General features: G+C 36.5%; 3 protein-coding genes across 4 annotated transcripts in view; 1 reads left to right on the forward strand and 2 right to left on the reverse strand.

Annotated features, from left to right (window-relative positions):
* Positions 1 to 9,150, reverse strand: part of samd4b (sterile alpha motif domain containing 4B) — an 18,929-nt gene extending 9,779 nt beyond the window's left edge. The window contains exons 1-6 of one of the 2 annotated variants that reach the window (XM_073817833.1): positions 8,984 to 9,150; positions 6,424 to 6,863; positions 3,187 to 3,645; positions 1,830 to 2,072; positions 1,626 to 1,735; positions 1 to 74 (exon numbers count right to left, since the gene is read on the reverse strand). The exon at positions 1 to 74 is cut by the window's left edge and continues 13 nt beyond it. In XM_073817833.1, the coding sequence (XP_073673934.1) occupies positions 1 to 74; positions 1,626 to 1,735; positions 1,830 to 2,072; positions 3,187 to 3,645; positions 6,424 to 6,619 (1,082 nt within the window). In that variant the 5' untranslated portion in view covers positions 6,620 to 6,863; positions 8,984 to 9,150. Of the gene's footprint in view, positions 75 to 1,625; positions 1,736 to 1,829; positions 2,076 to 3,186; positions 3,646 to 6,423; positions 6,864 to 8,983 lie in introns of both variants that reach the window. The other variant, XM_073817832.1, reaches the window with a different exon arrangement.
* Positions 9,151 to 11,294: 2,144 nt separating this feature from the next.
* Positions 11,295 to 16,374, forward strand: gmfg (glia maturation factor, gamma). Its single transcript, XM_073817530.1, has 7 exons — positions 11,295 to 11,382; positions 11,660 to 11,756; positions 11,842 to 11,891; positions 11,983 to 12,032; positions 13,711 to 13,793; positions 13,874 to 13,947; positions 15,044 to 16,374. The coding sequence occupies exons 1-7, from the start codon at positions 11,380 to 11,382 to the stop codon at positions 15,113 to 15,115; spliced, it is 429 nt and encodes a 142-aa protein (XP_073673631.1). The 5' UTR covers positions 11,295 to 11,379; the 3' UTR covers positions 15,116 to 16,374.
* A 200-nt stretch (positions 16,375 to 16,574) lies between these two features.
* paf1 (PAF1 homolog, Paf1/RNA polymerase II complex component) overlaps positions 16,575 to 17,439 on the reverse strand; it is a 14,706-nt gene continuing 13,841 nt past the window's right edge. Inside the window, exon 14 of the mRNA XM_073817529.1 lies at positions 16,575 to 17,261. Coding sequence (XP_073673630.1) covers positions 16,945 to 17,261 — 317 coding nt within the window. The 3' untranslated portion in view covers positions 16,575 to 16,944. The remainder of the gene's footprint in view (positions 17,262 to 17,439) is intronic.

Genomic DNA, 17,439 nt, shown 5'->3' on the forward strand with positions numbered 1-17,439 from the left:
TTGAGGACGCTTTGTCGTTCTCTGAGTTTCTGTATGCTCAGAGCGATTTTGTGTCGAGCTCCTTTCGTCACGTTCTGAAACAAACCAACACAACAAATAATTATGATCAAAGATCACATTTCTTCACAGAAACTACCAAAACAATTATGATGTAATCATCATTATAATCATGATTATGAATCATCTTTTTGTATTTTATTGGAAATTATTGAATTGTCACATTAGAACAAATTAAAGAAATGTCAACTCAAACGCAAGGTTTGTTTGCTTGATCTCTCCCTACATTATGAAAACTGCTTACTTTTCAGTAAGATTCCTAATATTAATTACATTAAATCCAAATTATATGTTAAAAGCCGGTTTCACAGACAGGGCTTAGAATAAGCCAGGATTTGGTCATTGTTCAAATAACACATTTAAGTCATTTTTATAAAGGTGCTTAGAAAAAACATTACTGTTTTGCATCTTGAGAAAAGATTTTTTAGTCAGTACACGTTTCTTTCAGTGAAACAGCTCAGACTTACATTTTAGTCTAGGACTAGGGTTATGCCTTGTCTGTGAAACCAGGGGTAAGTCTTTCTATTAATCTTCATAATGCATTTGGGTCATTTTAACCTGATGAGATACACACAAAAAATAATTCTAGGAAATGACGTTTTTATTTAGGGAATGTTTTTATTTAGAGAAATGCTTTAAGACCCATAAATACACATTTATCAGTTTTTAGAGATACAACCGTTTATTAAAAAAAAGTTACACAACCTACAGGTCATTTTGGACCTGGTTATGTATGGATATCTATGATGTTATATTACTTTTTTTTTTTTTGCTTAGGCTGTTTTGTTTAGACTGTTTTATATATGGTTCCAATTAAACCCAGAATACAAAAATACTACGCATTATGAATGCATTACGAGTCTTAGAAAAAACTTTGCATTATAGCACAGATGTTAGGGTTAGTGCATTAATTCAGCAATCATAATCAATACAGTAGAGGTCATGATTAAAATTAATCAGGCAGCCTTAGAAAATATTATAATTTATTCGCTTCCTAATTGTATAAAATCCTCCAGAATGCATCACTTTAAAAGCAGCTTCAAGGATTAGTTCACTTTCAGAACAAAAATGTACAGAAAGTAATCACCTCCTATGTCTTTTTGTCTTCCGTCACAAAGAAATTAAGTTTGAGGAAAACATTCCAGGACATTTCTCCATATAGTGGACTTCTATGGTGCCCGCCAGTTTGAACTTCCAAAATGCAGTTTAAATGCAGCTTCAAAGAGCTCTAAACGATCCCAGCCGAGGAAGAACGGTCTTATCTACTTCAAAATCATCCTACGTTGGCTGGGATCGTTTAGAGTCCTTTAAAGCTGCATTTTGGAAGTCCAAACTCGCGGGCCCCATAGAAGTCCACTATATGGACTATATGGATATGTTTTCCTTAAAAAACGATTTCTTTACGACTGAATAAAGAAAGACATGAACATCTTGGATGACGAGGGGGTGAGTACATTATCTGTACATTTTTGTTCTGGAAATGAACTAATCCGTTCACTCATGCACTAATGTGAAAGTGTGGTGGGCGGGGCTTTGAGGTCACATAAGCCAATCAGGGCGAAGCTCACCTGTGACTCCAGGTGCTGTTCTGTGAGAATCATCATTTCTTCATACGTCATCTGAGAAAAGAGCGACGCATATTTATGCAGACGGAGACTTTTGAGCCAAGCCGGGACATCTGGAGGAGAAACAGACACACAGACAGAAAATGTAAAGTAATTCAGAAAACTAACGCCGTCTCTAACCAGCGCTCATGTGATGAGAGTCGTCACCTTTCATCCCGCTGCCGTCCTCCTGGAAAGTGTTGCGCATGTTGCTCTGGTCCTCCGTCTGTTCGCTGCCGGACGATGCGACGCTGCTCTGCGGCGACAGAGGGGCGTGTTCTGCTCCGGACACACCCTGACACCCGCCTCCCTCCTCCTGGCTCAGCCAATCAGAGCTGCAGGCCGATTGATTGGCGGGGGTGAGGGACATGGAGGGCTTTAGTGGGCTCGGCTGCACCTGACCAGCCAGACCTGCTGAACGTTTATTACAGATGAGCGAATGACCTTCAAACCCTCAAATCTAAACTAGGGATGCACTGAATGTTCAACAACCGAAATTATTCGGTATAAGAGAAAAGGCCAAATAAATGATAGCGAGCAATGAGGTGAGGTGATCAAACAGAGGCGTGCACTAATGATCAAACATGTGGTCAGTGTGGACGCATTTAAAACTGTCCGAGAAAGAGGCAAAAATCATTCCGAGCAGCGACAGCGAGAGACTGTTTAGAAGCGCATCGCATGTCTTCATGAGGAGAGAAAGGTTACTGTATGATGACTGAAATCATCCATTAGTCAATCAACTCCAGAACGTTCTGTTGTCTAATACACCAGACACCAATTGTGTTTATTCTGACAGCAGCTCCTTAGCCAGGGTTCAAAGACCAAAGATGACCATCATTCACAAATCTGCTGCTGCCAGCAAAAACTAGGACTGAGCTCTTCTTGCGGGTTTACCACTAAATAAAAGTCAACATTCAGAAATGTTAGTATTGGCATTTTACTGTTGTTCTGTCAAAAAAACAAAAAACAATCATTCCAACAGCTCTATTAATACATTATTCTAACATTCTCCTTTGCTCAGCAAGGCTGCATTTATTTGTTCATTAAAAACACATGCCTGATTCAAGAAGGGGCTCTTAAAAATGGCCAAAGATTATTATTTTACTAACGTATTCATTTGAAGTTTGATTGTGGTTTGTTGGTAGGCTATAATGTCGACTAGAATGTTACAAATGTTCAGTGTTAGGTAAATATTTTTTACATTGTGGTTTTGTAAACATTTTTTTTTTTTTTGAAAAGCCAGACAAAACTGTAAAAAGCACATTTTGGCTATTTAATTTGGGGAATGGGCAAAACACAAAAAAACATGTTCTGTAATTTTGTTCAGCTTCAGCCAAGAATTTTCATTTCAGCGCATCCCTAATTTAAACTAAACAGTATGTTTACATTTTTATGTACTATTACTATTCTTCTCAGAAGTCTTGCACTTTAGAATTTTGACCTCAGAATTGAGATTGTGCATCTTGCAATTCTAAGTAAAAAAAGTCAAATTATGAGATTTTTTCAAACTAATCTTTCTGGTTACCTGTGCTGCTGTTGACAGGTGAGGTGACTCCAGGGAAAGCCATGTGTCCGTTCTGTCCGGCCGGCGAACTGCAGGTGGACGGCAGCTTCTCCTGCCAGCCGTACGACGGCTCCAGAGACTCGGCCGAACACGGCCACTCGTCGGATCCCTGGCGGGCGTGATGGTACGGGCCGGGCGGAGGCGGCCGCGAGGACAGGTGCTCCTCCAGGTGATTGAGCCACATGGCCAGAGAGTTGCGGTCGTCGAGGGTGGTGGCGGGATGGATGAGGGCGTAGGACAGCAGCTGCCGACTCTCCTCCACGAACAGGCTGCTCTCGATGGTGTGGCTCAAGACCTTCTGCAGCAGGTTCATGTATTCACACTTGGCTTCGCTGTTGCGCGGCTGCAGCAGGGGGAGATGAGACAGCAGCAGCGACACCGCTTTCTCCTTCGGCTCCTGCTGCCACTGACTGACGATCGCTGGAGACACACACCAGACGGATTTCAGTTTCATCCTGCTTTGATGCTTTTATATTTCACTTAGGAGTGCTAAAGAGTGTAGGTTTGATTTAACCTTAAACCCTTTTAATGTCTTTCTATCTTCAGTCGTAAGGAATTATGCTTTTTTTGAGGAAAACATCTCAGGAGTGTTCTCCATATTAGTGGACTCCTATGGTGCCCTGAGTTTGAACTTCCAAAATGCAGTTTAAATGCAGCTTCAAAGGACTCTAAACGATCCCAGCCGAGGAAGAAGAGTCTTATCTAGCGAAACGATTTGTTATTTTCTAAAAAAAAAAAAAAAAAATTATTTACTTTTTAACCTCAAATGCTCATCTTGTCTAGCTCTGCCTGAACTCTGTTTATTTCTGTTCAAGACAGTTGACAACTTTTTTTTAGCAATGTTGCTTGGGCACTTTCCCATTGAGAATAGGTAACAAATTTCTATCTGAATAATTTAGATCCGTCGTGGGCTTTATATCTCACCTGGGTGCCCATTGACGCCAACATTTACCAAAGTTGCCCAGTGTATCATCAGCATTAGGGTATAGGGAAAAACTCCCATCTCATTTTCTCCTCTAACTTCAAAATCATCCTTTCTTCATCATTTTTTTTTGTAAAGGGCGTTTGATGATCTTTGCGCGTTCACTTTGTAACACTGGGTCGGTGCTTCTGCAGCGATGTAGGATGATTTTGAAGTTGAAGGAGAAAATGAGATGGATTTTTTGACATACCCTAACTGTAATTTATAAAAAGTATATAAATTGTAATTTGTTTTTAGAAAATAACCGATTGTTTCGCTAGTTAAGACCCTTCTTCCTCGGCTGGGATCGTTTGGAGCCCTTTAAAAGCTGCATTCAAACTGCATTTTGGAAGTTCAAACTCGTGGGCACCATAGAAGTCCACTATATGGTTTTCTCAAAAAATTATTTCTTTATGACTGAAGAAAGAAAGACATGGACATCTTGGATTTTTTTTCTGGAAGTCAACTTCTCCTTTAAAGGGAAAGTTAACTGATTTCATTACAATCCTGTCTGTCATTAAAGAGAGATTTAAGTCAAATTTACTTGAAAGTAATAATAATGTTTTAAAATTCACTGATTATGAAACTTTTTAGTACTCTTTCATACAATAAAAGCACATTGTGCCAAGTGAGCGTCAAGTTCCAAAAAGGACAATCCCAAATCATCTTAATAATAATAACAGTCGTCCACATGACTCTTAGTCTTATGACCGTTTAAATGATTCTCCAGACCCTCAATTCTCACTCAAGCATGCAGTTTACACTTTTGCAGCATTTTGTAAATCTCCTACCATAAATATATCAAAACTTAATTTGTGATTAGTAATATGCATTGCTAAAAACTTAATTTGGACAACTTTAAAGGTGATTTTTCTTCTTTTTTTTTTTGCACCCTCAGATTCTGTTTTTCAAACAGTTGTATCTCGGCTGAATATTGTCTTATCCTAACAAACCATACATCAATGGAGCAGTTTACACTTTTAAAAACAATCAACAAAGTTTCTCAACATCATGTGGATATTTTTCCAAATTTTGATAACATTTGAAATGGACAGTTTTGCATTTGTTAAAAAAAAAGTACATAAATATGTTCTTAGCAATGCATATTACTAATCCAAAATTAAGTTTTGATATATTTATGGTAGAAAATGTACAAAATATCTCGCTGGAACATGATCTTAATATCCTAATAATTTTTGGCATAAAAGAAAAATGTATAATTCTGACCCATACCATGTATTGTTGGCTATTGCTACAAACATACCCACGCTACATAAGACTAGTTTTGTGCACCAGGATCACATTTAAGCAATAGATTGAATGGCACATAATGCGTCAATACAGTCTAAACGTAAATGTCTTTTCTAAGCAAAACTTCATCGCTTGTAAACAACTTCCAACAGAGCGCCATTTAATTTTTAATTCACATAAGAAGATAAAAAGTCTTGCTTTTTGAGAAACTGATCAAAATGAAGTGAGTTTATGATTAAAAAGAGAACAAATACCTGCCAATGGGATCAGAAAAAGAAGGAATTCAAAAGGAAAACAGGTTTTCACTCCTCACTGACATATATTTGTTCTTGTTTTGATCATAAACTTCAGCTGATTTTCTCAGAAAACAAGATTTCACATCTTTCACATACTCCATTGTGCATCTCCAGTAAACATGTCTTGATTTAAGGATGTTTTACTGAATAAGAATATCTGTACTGAAAAACAAGACAGAGGAAGATTTTCATCTTTTGTGGAGCGTGCTACATTTAATGCCACTCTTTTCTCATTTCACTCTTTTTAAGGCCTTAATTTGTGAAACGGTGAATTAAGACATTTAAAGACGAGCAAAAACTCTGTTAAAAGTGCAAAGCTGTGTCACAGGTAGAACAGGTATCTCACATAAATCACATGCAAGCTCGAAACAAGCTCAAAACAACCAAAATCTATTCGCTATTCGCACAGTAACTAAACGACTAACACAGTTTTAGCACACTGTACGTCATTCATCTGTTTAAAAAGACCAGATATGATGAGGAGAAAATAGACTTCAAATTTTCTGAGAAACAGACTAATATTCATCATATACTGTTAGAATATTTTTTTGTAATTCGTGGAGTTTGACAGACTCTGGCCACTGCCTGCTGTCACTACATTGAGCAATAATGATATTTGTGCATAAACCAGCCCTTCACACAGAATACTCAAGTGCTCATGCACGTCAGCGCTGATTATGCTGGTTTTACCTGCATTGTTGGCTTCCGCCTCCAGTATGTGTATCTCGGTGCAGTCGGCCAGCCAGTGGTCCAGACAGATGTGCAGGAAGCGGGCCTGAGTCCGAGAGACGCGCTTCAGCAGCGACAACAGCGCCACCGTCTGCTCGCACTCGTTCCAGCCCTTAAACCAGTCCGTCAAAATCCCCACTTGGTCCCGGAACATCATGGCGAGTTTCTTCAGAGTCAGGGGCGGGGCTAAAGGGAGGGCGGGGCTTGTATAAACTGGGGCGGGGTTACAGGCAGTGCTCCAGTCCACTCAACGACGCATTGGAAAGCCCTCACATGGTTCTGGAGCGCGGCGGACGCCAGCCAGGCACGGGTCAGCGTTCGGCTTCAGGGGTCGGAGGTCACGGGCGGATGCGGACGCAAACGTGTCTACAGCATCTTCACGCGCACACGGGCGCCGGCGGCTGCGGACAGAGCACACGAACACTCATTCATCCCTCTTTCTGACTCAGATTATCACAGAGCTGAACATAATCAGATTCCCACCGTCCTGCAGACCACAGCAACTCTCAGCGCGGATTACATCCATCACCAGCACACGCTACTCACACACACAACAGGGTCAACATAGACCGAGCAAATAAAATGAGTAAATACATTCAGAAAAGAGATAAATTCATTGAAATAGTACAGATGATGTGTGAAATAAGGGTAAACAAGGGAAAAATTAGTAAATGTAATCAGAAAATTCAGTCAACTGAGGGTTAAAATAACAGATGGGGTGTAAAATCTGGGAAACCAAAGCAAATTAGTCAAAACAGTCAGAAGAGGGGTAAACATCAGTCAGATTAGGGTGTGTAAAAAAACTAAACAAAAAACAAAGAATGAGATGTAAAATAAGTTTAATTTAACAAAATGTCAATTCAGTTGTAAAAATCAGGTGTAAAATCAAAATACATTTTGAAAGTAAATGATTAAAATACAATTAGAAAAGGGGTAAATTAAAATAAAATTGCAGAGACGACGTATAAAATAAGGGTAAAGGAGGAAAAAAAAAAGTGTAAATATAGACAGAGAATTCCGTGAAATGATGGTTCAAAAAACAGACGAGGTGTAAAATTTGGGTAAATATTACAAAAATTACTAAATACAGTCAGAAGAAAAAAAAAAATCAAAAATAAAAATAATAATTTAAATTAATTTATTAAATTAATTTAAAATAAAACACAGAATGAGGTGTAAAATCCAGTTACATAAAGTCAATTCAGTAAAATAAGATAAAAGAAACCAACAGGTGCAGAATCAGAATAAATTTTGAAATTAAATGAGTAAATACATTAAGAAGAGGAGTAAATTAAAATAAAATAGCACAGATGACACGTAGAACAAGGGTAAAGGAGGAAAAATTAGTAAATATAGTCAGACAATTCAGTCAAAAAAGACTGACGGTGTAAAATCTGGGTAAATCCATAGAAAATTACTAAATACAGTCAGATTAGGGTGTGAAAAAATTCTCAGAATGAGGTGTAAAATCTGGTTAAATTAAAAAAAGGCAATTCAGTCAGATCAAATGAAAAAAAATACTATTGAGAAGAGAATTAAATTAATCAAAACTGTGTAAAACAAGGGTAAACAATGACTAAAAATTTAAAAATATAGTCAGAAAATGGGTGCAATGAGTAAAATGAGGGTAAAAAAAATCACAGGTGTAAAATGTGTAAATCCAAAGGAAACTAGTAAATACAGTCATAAGAGGGGTACATTACGTCGGATACAGTGGAAAACCACCCAGAATGAAGTAAAATTAGAGTAAACACAAATAAACGTGTAAATATATTAGATGAGCACATTCAGACACATGAGGGTAAAATCACTGTCATATAGAGCTAAACACTGCCAGAAACGCGTACATTCAGTCAAACTGAAGAACATTTAGTAAGATGATGTAAAAATCAGACTGATGGGGCGTAAATTCACACAAACAGGGTAAAATCAGTCAGATCACAGTACATTCTGTCAGAAGAGGGATAAATGCAGTCAGATCGGGAAAATCAGTCGAATGAGCTTAAATGAATAGAATCGGAGGATTAAATGAGTTAAATATGAAAAGTAAATGTGAAATATATCGATGTGAGGCGGCGGTGTATCGATAGCCGCTGTTAGCTTTCAAACACACACACATTCAGCACTATTACAGCCACACGATATCAAACACACACACAGATAGCGATCAGCGAGATTAAACGACATACACCGGGTTCGATTTAATGATTATAAATGCTTAATTACTGCAGAAATTAAATAAACCCTGAACACTGAAGCGCGGCTAACAGGCCTGATGCTAAAGCTAATGCTAACAGCAATCTGACTGAACAACATAAACACACAAACACACGAACACACCGGATAACAATAACAACACACCTGATACATCATTACACTCAATAACACATAGTTCATGAGAGGAAGCATCGCTAATACACACACACACACACACACACACACACACACACTAAAGCACAAACACAGAGCTAACACACACATATATATATTGAACACACTGCACACACACACATACACTTACTGAGCGACACGCGTGAGATCTGCGTGGAAACACACCGGTGCAGCTCCGACACAAACACACAGACGGGTCTGAAGATCAGTGGATCACCGGATCACCGGAGCTGCTCTACCGACAGACCGAGCGACAGACAGCGCGCTCTCTCTCTCTCTCTCTCTCTCTCTCTCACTGGAGCTCCAGCGCGCGCTCTCGCTCTCTCTCTCTGGCCGTCTGTGTCTACCTCGCTCTACCACACTCACTCACTCAGTCTGTCAGCCTCTCTCACTCTCATTCACTAAAGCTGCTCTACGAGTTCAAATTCAATTCAGTTCACTTCATTTCTATAGCCATACAAAGTGTTTCTAAGCATTTTACCCCCTGTAGGTTTAAAATCTGAGACCAATCCTTGTCCAAGTGACCTCAGCTGGATTCACTAAAATTATTTTTTTTAATTAATGTGCATGTTTTTTTTTTTTTTTTATCTAAAGTTGTACATTTTATCTCATTTTAGATATCTAATTTTATCCAATAATAGATATCTGGAATATATAAATAGTTTTATTTTTTTTCTATTTGTGGTTTATTTTGGCAATATTGACTCAGATTTAAAAAAAAAGTTGACAGATTGAATCCAAGATTTAGTGATAATTTAGCATAATGGGGGATTTACAAGCATTTTTTTATGACTAGCTATTTTTGACTAGAAGGTAGGGGGAAAGGTACACAAAATGACCAAAAAATATAATTTTTTAGTCAATGTTTTGGAAGGGGATTTGTTTTTGTCTTCTCCAGATGTTAACTGATGGACTGGACTGGTGTGCATTACTTGTGGATTATTATGATGTTTTTATCAGCTGTTTGGACTCTCATTCTGACGGCACCCATTCACTGCAGATGATCCATTGGTGAGACAGAGATGGAGTGAAACATTTCTATCTACAAATCTAATGAAGAGACAAACTCATCTTGGATGACATGAGAGAGCACAATTTCAGCACATTCTCGTTGTATATTTTGCACTCAGTGTGATTTTTTTCTGGATTTGCCCAGAAGTCCCGATCTGAATCATATGATTTGTGATACTAGAAGTTCTGATCTGAATCAAATGATTTGTGATTTGAAGTCCCGATCTGAATCATATGATTTGTGATACTAGAAGTTCTGATCTGAATCAAATGATTCGTGATTTGAAGTCCCGATCTGAATCATATGATTTGTGATACTAGAAGTTCTGATCTGAATCAAATGATTTGTGATTTGAAGTCCCGATCTGAATCAAATGATTCGTGATTTGAAGTCCCGATCTGAATCATATGATTTGTGATACTAGAAGTTCTGATCTGAATCAAATGATTTGTGATTTGAAGTCCCGATCTGAATCAAATGATTCGTGATTTGAAGTCCCGATCTGAATCAAATGATTCGTGATTTGAAGTCCCGATCTGAATCAAATGATTCGTGATTTGAAGTCCCGATCTGAATCATATGATTTGTGATACTAGAAGTTCTGATCTGAATCAAATGATTTGTGATTTGAAGTCCCGATCTGAATCAAATGATTCGTGATTTGAAGTCCCGATCTGAATCATATGATTTGTGATACTAGAAGTTCTGATCTGAATCAAATGATTTGTGATTTGAAGTCCCGATCTGAATCAAATGATTCGTGATTTGAAGTCCCGATCTGAATCAAATGATTCGTGATTTGAAGTCCCGATCTGAATCAAATGATTCGTGATTTGAAGTCCCAATCTGAATCAAATGATTCACAATACGTGATCTGATTGGAGCACTCCGAAACAGTGAATCATTTTGAGACAGAATGGTTTTGATTCAGACTTTCAAACATTATTACAAGCAGTGTTGAAATTGGAAAAAGAATGTCTCGTTTAATTCGATCTGTTTTTTGCTAGTGAATCACTTGAACTGCTTTGAATCAATCGGAGCGGTTCCAGCGTAAATGACTCACTCAATTGATTCAGTTCTGTTCCTCTTTTCACATCTTCATCCATGTTTACATGACAGCTCACTAGTTTTATGACATTAACTGACACAAAAAAGTTACATTTGTTTTTTGATGTTAATTTTGTGTGAAAAGATATGTGCTTATTTAAAAAAAAATAAACACTTAGATTGTCTTTTAATAATTCAAGCACTTTTCAAGCACCATTTCAGGAATATTGCAATTTTTAAGGGTTTTCCAAGCCTTAAGTATCAGAAGGTCAAATTCAAGCAGCTTGTATGAACCCTGTCATGTGTTGAGTTGCAGAAGAAGTGCTAAAGTGCCAACAGCAGTGATGTGTGGTTCCTCATGACAGCAGAAGGCAGTGTTGGAGTCTGACGTCTACAGGAGCGTCTCACATCTTCAGCATCCTGTCAGCGGAGCCCAGAGGAAGCCGATCGACGCTCAGAGCCGCAGGATGGTAAGATCATGTCTGTTTCTGTCAGATCTGACTGCATTAATAACGTGTTTCGAGTCTCAGAGCGTCGAGTTCCAGAGCTGCTTTATGACTTTACTATAGTTAAAACAGGAAGCAACAAACTACAGCACAGCAAAACACACTTCCTGTCCTCGATTTCGCAAACACGCCGTTAAAATGGCCATAACTCAGCCTGAGAATGAACGTTTCCTTTGCTGTGATAACTCTGTAATGCTCTGTGAGGTTGAAGATGTTGAGCGTGCTGGGTTTGTTTGTTCAGTCGAGTTCTCTGGTGGTGTGCGAGGTGGACGGCGCTCTGCAGGAGAAACTCAAGAAGTTCCGCTTCCGTAAGGAGACCAACAACGCAGCCATTCTGAGTGAGTCTGACACATCTGTCAATCAATCAATCGATCGATCAATCATTCTCTCAGACGCTCATTCAGCTCCTGTGTTCCTCCTCAGTGAAGATCGACATGGAGAAGCAGCTGGTGGTGCTGGAGGAGGAATATGAGGTCAGTGTCACCTTTGTGCTGCTCTGAGGGTCAGGAGGTCAAAGGTTATCTCACCTGAGTGTGTGTGTGTGTGTGTGTGTGTGTGTTTCAGAACATCTCTATAGATGAACTCAGAGAAGAGCTTCCAGAGCGTCAGCCTCGATATCCTCCTCAATCACACTCACATGATCATCTGATGAACTAGATTTGAACATAAACAACTGAACATTTACCAAATGTTAACCTACATTATTTGATTTCAGCTCATTTTGAATTGAAATATATAGGCATATTTAAAAAAGAAACTAATAAATGACAAAAACACAACAAAAATATTAAAATGTAACTAAAATTGAAACATAAAATACAGTTAACACGTTTAAAAAACAAACTAATAAAAATGACTAAAATGTAACCAGAACATACTTGAAATACAATTAAATGTTTTGCAAACTTTTTTTGTTAATTAAAACTAAAACCATAATATTTTTTTTTTTTTTGTTAACTGAACATTAACAAAATGTTAACCTAATTTATTTTATTTCAGCTCATTTTCATTTAGTTTAACCTTTAGGTACTACAATAACTACGACTAAAATTGATATTAAAAAAATATACACACAACAAAATGCAACCAAAATTAAACCAAAAACATAAAATAATTGAAATAAAATAAACTTAATAAAATCAAATAAAATATAAAATATGCAACTTTTTTTTATTTCAACTAACTGCCAAGGCAAACTTTCTTATTTTCATTTAGTTGAAAAATAAAACCAGAAAACACTGGAAATATTAAAACAAAACCTGAAATAAAAATGAATAAAAACTATGACAAAAAAACACATAAAATTATGAAAATGTGACTAAAATTAAATGAAATTATTGCAATAAAATATAAAATATGCAACTTATTTTATTTTTAACTATTTGCCACGGCAAGTTGACCTTGAAGTACTAAAATATGTGAACTTGATATAAAAAATATGAAAAAATATATAGGCATGTTAAAAAAAAAACTAATAAAAATCCCTAAATCACACAACAAAATTACTAAAATCTAACTGAAAGTAAAATAAAACCAGAAAATACTTTAAATAATTGCAAAACAATAAACTTTAAATGAAATAAAATATCAAATATGCCACTTATTTTATGTCAACTAGCTGGCAAGGCAAAATTTTCAAATCTAATAGTAAAATAAAAAAAATATTTGAAATATAAAAAAAAAAAATTAATAAAACTATATAGACATTTTAAAAACACAAAACAAAATTATGAAAATTTAACTAAAATTTAATCAAAAACATACAATATTTGCAATAATATAAACTTTAAATGAAATAAAATAAAATATTTCATTTAACTAGTTGCCAGTGCAACATTTCTCATTTAGAACATGAAGTGCTAAACTTATAAAAATCTACTTATTTACTTATATAAAAAGTAAAAACCCTAATAAAAATCCCTAAAACACACAACAAAGTTACTAAAATCTGACTAAAAGTAAAATAAAACTAAAATAAAACTATATAGACATTTCAAAAACACACCACAAAATGAACAAAATGATGAAAATGTAGCAAAAATTAAATAAAAAAACATACAATAATTGCAATAAAATAAACTTATTTAATCAATTTAAACATTAAGAAAAAATAAATAGGCATGTTAAAAAAAATTTAATTAATTAACTACTTAAAATCCCTAAAACACAGAAAATACTTGAAATAAATAAAAGAGACTATAAAATTTAATTAAACCTGACAATAAAAATGAGTTGACAGTTTTAAAAGTCCAGTAGTGTTGAGTAAGTGTGTGTTCTTTAACTCAGCTGCACGTATATGGTGTACAGTTATAAACTGACCCACGCTGACGGACGAGTGTCGTATCCGCTCTGCTTCATCTTCTCCAGTCCTGTGGGTGAGCAAACTCTTCTGCACTCATCTGAGAGCTGCTCATATGTTTGCAATATCTGCTGAATGTGTCTTGATCTCCGTCAGGCTGTAAACCGGAGCAGCAGATGATGTACGCCGGCAGCAAGAACAGACTGGTGCAGTCCGCAGATCTCACCAAGGTCAGGGTCCATCACACATTAAACTGTTACAGTGCCTTGCGAAAGTATTCATACCCCTTCATTTTTTTCACATTTTGTTGCAGCATTATGTTAAACTGCTTTAAATTACTTTTTTCTCCCTACTCCATAATGGCAAAGCAAAAAATAGGTTTTTAACATTTGTGCAAATTTATTAAAAATACAAAACTGAAAAGATCCCGTTGCATAAGTATTCATACCCTTTTCTGGGACACTGGAAATGTATCTCAGGAGCATTCATGTTGCTTCTAGATGTTCCTACACTTGGAGTGGAGTTAAACTGTGGCAAATTCATTTGAATGAGTCTGATTTAGAAAGACACACACCTCTCAGAAAAGGTCTAACAGCTGAAAATGCAGATCAGAGCAAAAACCAAGATAACTGCCTGTAGAGCTCAGTGACAGACTTGCGTTAAGGCGATGATCTAGAGAAGAGTTCAGAAACAAATCTGCTGCATTGAAGGTTGACAGAAGCATTCTCCATAATGGAAGACGACTGGAACAACTAGGACTCTAGAAAATGTCCAAGCTGACAGAGATGGAGAGGTGAAAAGGTGAGGCAAAGAATGGCAGATAATTGCCAAATGCAGATGTGCAAAGATGCTCACATCAGACCCAAAAACACTTGAGGCTGTAAAGCTGCTTCAACTATGGACTGAGTTAAGGGTATGATTACTTATGCAATCTACTTATTTCAGTGTTTTAGTTTTAATACATTTGTAACATTTGCAAATCTGGTTTTGCTTTGTCATTATTATGGTGTATGGAGTGTAAACTGATGTGGGGAAAAACTCATTTAAAGCAGTTTAACATAATGCTGCAACAAAACGAAATATGAAAAAATGAAGGGGTATCGTCTTTTCTTACCCCATTGGCAGATTATTTAGCTTGTTCTAAGCAAAAACTCACTTCATTTAGTCTATTTTTTTCTGAAAACAATAAAATTTTTCCTCGTCTACAAAATCCTTCTAAGAATTTTTACATATTTTTGGCTGGAAACAATTGAGGAAAGCATGTTTTTTAGTGTGTCATTGCTGTTGGCAGTGATTCATAAAGCTATAAATCTTTTCTCTCTGTAGATTTTTGAGGTTCGTAATCCGGATGACCTGACTGAAGAATGGCTGAAGGAGAAATTGTCATTTTTCCGCTAAATTGTGAACAGCATCAGGAATCATTCAGAAATGATCTTTGTTCAGGAAGAACTTCTACTGTTTTAAATATTGCATCATAATTCTTGCTCTTATTTCATATTGTGTGTATTATGTAAGACATTGTGCCTGTAAATCTGGAGAAACTGGTTTTTAAGTGTGTGTGAATTCACATATACATTGCAGCTTAAAAGTTTAGGATCAGTAAAATGTGAAATGTTTTTAGAAAGTTTCTAAGCTTATTAAAGTTCCACTCATTTGATCAAAAATACAGAAAAAGGTCATATGAAATATTATTGCAATTCAAAATCAGTTTTTTATTTTTTAATATACTTTAAAATAGAATTTATTCCTGTGATGCAAAGCTGAATTTTCAGCATCATTACTCCAGAGTCACATGATCCTTCAGAAATCATTCTAATATTCTGATTTATTATTAGAATTATCAATGTTGGAAACTGTTGTGCTGCTTAATGTTTTTTTGCATCCTGTGATATTTTTTCAGGATTCTTTGAGGGATAAAAAGTTAAAAGGAACCGCATTTATTCAAAATAGACATCTTTTCTAACAATATAAGTCTTTACTATCACTTTTTATCAAGAAAAAGTATGAATTTCTTTTACAGAAAGGAAGAAATACAAAAATTACTGACCCCAAACTTTGACAGGTATCATTTGCATCACAGAAATAAATGATAAAGTATATTAAAATAGTTTGAAAAAGCATGTTTTCCCTCATGCACTGTATTTTGCTATTTTTGTTCTCTACTGCATAAATTAAACAGCCAAAAGGACCCTTTTACTGTTTTGTCCTGCTTTCAAATAAAAAAATCAATTACAAAACAATTTAAAAACACTTACTTAACCTCCCGAGGAAAAATAAATAGGATTTTTTCCATGTCCTTACATTGTTTAAAGCAAATGTCAATAAAACGATATTTCATAAGTTATGCTATGTCCTTGGTAGAGGGAAAAAACAAAACAAACAAATAAAAAGACATGAATGAACATGCATGAAAAAAAACTATTGATTTTTTTTTTAAAAATTATAAAAATGACATTTTTTTTGTGACCAAACTCAAAGATGAGTCTTAAGTATGTTGTAACAGAATGATTTTATACACCATTTTTGTGTGTTAAATGGCCATAAACAGGTTTTCTCAATATATGCAACACATTTATAAACTAAATCTGATTTGCATATGAATGTGTTTTTGAGGCAAAATGTCATGAAAATAGAAGTGTAATAATAGGAATAATAATTGACAAGACTTTTATAGCAATATTGAAATATAATTTCTTTCCCTATTCATTTGTTGTCTCCCAAAAAGCCTAATAAACATGCTTTTAGTCCTCATATAAGCACACGTATGAAATCAACATCCTGTTTCAAAACAGAAATTCATTAAGATTTGAAATTGCAAGAATTTTTCACAACATTAGTTTTTTCTGTATTTTTAATCAAACGCAGCCTTGATGAGCAAGTTTTTTAAAAACATTAAAAATCTTACAGATGCCAAACTCTCGAGCAAATCTGAGCGTTTGTTGATTTTTAGTGCATGAATGACATTGACTCACTTCTAGAAAACAAACCAAATCATTGTTTATTTACAATGTTTACACTGTAATGACAGAAAAACTAGCAAAAAAGATGTAAGAGATTGACTCAGTCCATGATGAAAAAGCAGAAATAAAAGAGGAACATCAAACAGCAAATGAAGACTTTTTGAGTTTCGCAGGACAACACCAGTCACTCAGTTCATTTCTCACACACACAGAGACACAGATGTGAGTTGATGGACAGGAACAGGAAACAGCAGGATGGGCGTGTGTTCATTCGCTGTCGCTGGCGTCGCTGGAGTCGGAGGCTCTGTCGCTGCCGCTGTGCTGGACGCTGCTGCTGTTGCTCCTGGCTCTCTCTCCTTCACCCTCGTCTTCCTCGCTGTCGTCATCGCTGCCGAAGATCTCCTCCTCGTCACGAGCGTGCCGGTCCTCTCCGCTCTCGCTGCCGCTGCTCTTCCTCTCGCGCCGCTTGACGCTCTCCTCGTCCTCCTCCTCTTCCTCCTCTTCGTCTGCGGGCCGCTCCTCATCCTCACGCTCAGACTCACTCTCGGAGTTGTCCGAGTCGCTGGCCTTCTCACGCTCCTCACCTGAACACAGAGCGTCATCATCAGAACACACACACACAGAGGTAAATAATAGTGTTGCACGATCTACCGTAGTAAAAAGGTATCATGATACCCTGCTCTAACCCTCATGCGGGCTTCGTTTTCAAATTACACTTGGGGTTTTCGGGGTACTTTTGCACCCAGGAAACAAAATGCAATT

Source organism: Garra rufa, chromosome 14, assembly GCF_049309525.1.
Source record: "Garra rufa chromosome 14, GarRuf1.0, whole genome shotgun sequence".
Lineage (NCBI taxonomy): Eukaryota > Metazoa > Chordata > Actinopteri > Cypriniformes > Cyprinidae > Garra > Garra rufa.